At 35.1% G+C, this 2,439-nt stretch overlaps 1 protein-coding gene across 1 annotated transcript in view; it reads right to left on the bottom strand.

Moving 5' to 3' along the window:
* The window catches only part of LOC107609482 (clathrin heavy chain 1-like), an 11,632-nt gene that overhangs the window by 4,197 nt on the left and 4,996 nt on the right, over window positions 1–2,439 (bottom strand). Inside the window, exons 14-22 of the mRNA XM_016311471.2 lie at window positions 2,296–2,355; window positions 1,969–2,055; window positions 1,479–1,562; window positions 1,238–1,372; window positions 1,091–1,153; window positions 903–1,007; window positions 686–798; window positions 330–582; window positions 79–215 (exon numbers count right to left, since the gene is read on the bottom strand). Of these exons, the coding sequence (XP_016166957.1) occupies window positions 79–215; window positions 330–582; window positions 686–798; window positions 903–1,007; window positions 1,091–1,153; window positions 1,238–1,372; window positions 1,479–1,562; window positions 1,969–2,055; window positions 2,296–2,355 (1,037 nt within the window). The remainder of the gene's footprint in view (window positions 1–78; window positions 216–329; window positions 583–685; window positions 799–902; window positions 1,008–1,090; window positions 1,154–1,237; window positions 1,373–1,478; window positions 1,563–1,968; window positions 2,056–2,295; window positions 2,356–2,439) is intronic.

Below are 2,439 nucleotides of genomic sequence, written 5' to 3'. Positions count from 1 at the left end.
ATGACAAAACAAATTTATATAAATATATATATATATATTTACATATAAGAACATGTGACTGAGGAAAAATCATCGCACCTCTTTTCACATTCTTCAACCAAAGGCTCCACTGGAAGGAGGGAACGAACTGAAAGTATCAAACCTTTGATAAAATCCTCAGGGCATTCATCATCTAGCAACTGTCCTACAACTAGATGAGCATTTCCTGGATTGACCTATAAACAAGAAGTTTAATGTTAGTTTTAGATTTAAGATCACAATAGAAAGATTGAAACACACACCTGTACCAAAAAACATAAAATTAAATACAACCCTCACAAAATATTTACCTTCTGGACATATCCTTCAATATAGCGAAGCATGTTGTTGGTATAGAGATAGTGAGTGAGATCCGGAACAAAATTAAAACGATCACACACATTGATCAATGGCCGTGCATCTGGAAGTTTGGCCTCCATCAGAAAATTCTTTGTCTTCTCGGCATCATAAAAATTGGATTCCCGAGTCACACGCTCTACCTCCTTTAGTTGTCCAGTTTTAGCAGCTGCTTCAATGTACTTGAAGTGGATTTCAGGATCCTCACTGTACAAGATAGAATCGAAAGGCCAAATTATAAAAACAAGAAAAACGAAAGGTAGGATGTCTACAGAATTCATGTTCATGTTTATTCTCCATTAAGAAATACCTTGAGCTCAAATATGAACCCAAAAAAAAGTATAGTCCTTCATAGGACTTGAATTGCTCAAAGAGTTTGATGCATGCATCAACTCCCAACTGCTCAGAATATTCCTTAGCAGTCTGCGAATAAAAAATAGCAACTTATATAAAAAGTTCAAAGCACATAAATAATTTAAATAAGAAAAAGTACCATGCGAACAGCATACAAAACCTCAATATAGTACCTGCACAATTATTTGAAGATTTCCACGAAGGTTGACCAGTAGAAGATCTTTCATACACTCTAGTGCCCACTCTCGAGAAAGGGTTCCGAAGAACTCAACTAGAGCCTAGAAAATCACTACATAGTAAGATATATAATATATAACAATTTTATGATAGGTGCACTATCTTGAGCACTTGGAATTCAAACCTGTGGTTCAATGGCATGTGTATTCACAATGACACGTTTAATGTCTGGCAACTCGGTGTAATGCTGCACAACAGATAGACAAGACGGTTTAAAAAATTATTCTCATCGAAAATTACTGTCATTCATTGAATTATAGAAACCAAGAACCTGAAGTGCCCGTATGAAAAGGCCCGCCTTTTCACATAGTTGACCAACACGTGGGCGATCGTAATGACTAAACATGCCATTGGCCAATATAGCATCAGCAACATTTGGAAAGGTCACCAGATTAATTTCCAGCACCTAAAAATATTAATTGAAATTTTCTCAAAATGAAAAAACTAAAAATGGAACTATATAACGCCAACAACTACTTTGATAGATATTACAGCAAAGAATATAACAATACCTTTGTCTGAAGATGTCCCTGTTCAGGTAGGTTTGGCTTAAGCACATCCAACAAAAAGGCAGTTGCCTCCCGTATCAAATTCCTCTAAAAGCAATACAAGAAACATAAATGCAACAGTAAGGATCACAGTTTACAGCATATTAGTAACAAAGACCATGGAGTGATTGGTTTCAGTTCAACAAATAATAGTTATTTAGTCTCATAAATTATGGGAAACATCACTAATATCTTTGCCTATTTTTTAAAACCATTACCAAAGCAAGTATTTCAAGAAAGATGGCCCATATTTGTATTTCAAAAACAAACCAGCACAGGCTCAAGTAATACTGGTTTTAAAAAGGACCAAAAAAAAAAAATGAAATGGAAAGAGAGAGAGAGAGGGTGGGGGGGATTTATAATGCTTCAACATCTTCATTAGGTCTAATTTAAACAAATGGAGCAGAATGAGCCCAACATCATTTGACCAAAACAAGATATAAACTATATAAACCTGAAGAAAGAGATCAGTTATTGTATTGTAGTCTATTGGGCAACCTCCCTCCATTTGAGACATCATCAAAGCGAAGTTTACAGCACCCTGCAGTCAAACACATTTTAAATATATATGAATTAAAAGGGAAGGTAGACCAGCATACTGCAGTAACATAAAGACCATAAGAAATATAGAACCATTTCCATACTTGGCATTCATACTGTTTTAAGCGAGAGTTACTCTACTCTACTATGAAAGCCGAAACTAGTGCAGCACTGAAGTGAAGTATCACATAAAAGGTAAGGCACAATCATTTCTAATCCTAGTTCTGATCAAAGCATTTACCTGAGGGTCTGACCGCAAAATTGTTTGCAGAAGGAACATATAATCCGGTCTGTATCCAACCTTCAGAAAATAAAAGCAGAAAAGTACATCAACATTTATTTACTATATAACGGAAATATAACTAAACAAAATAATAAATGAGAC

The sequence above is a fragment of the Arachis ipaensis genome, chromosome B07 (genome assembly GCF_000816755.2).
Source record: "Arachis ipaensis cultivar K30076 chromosome B07, Araip1.1, whole genome shotgun sequence".
Lineage (NCBI taxonomy): Eukaryota > Viridiplantae > Streptophyta > Magnoliopsida > Fabales > Fabaceae > Arachis > Arachis ipaensis.
This window is presented reverse-complemented; position numbering and strand designations above follow the sequence as displayed.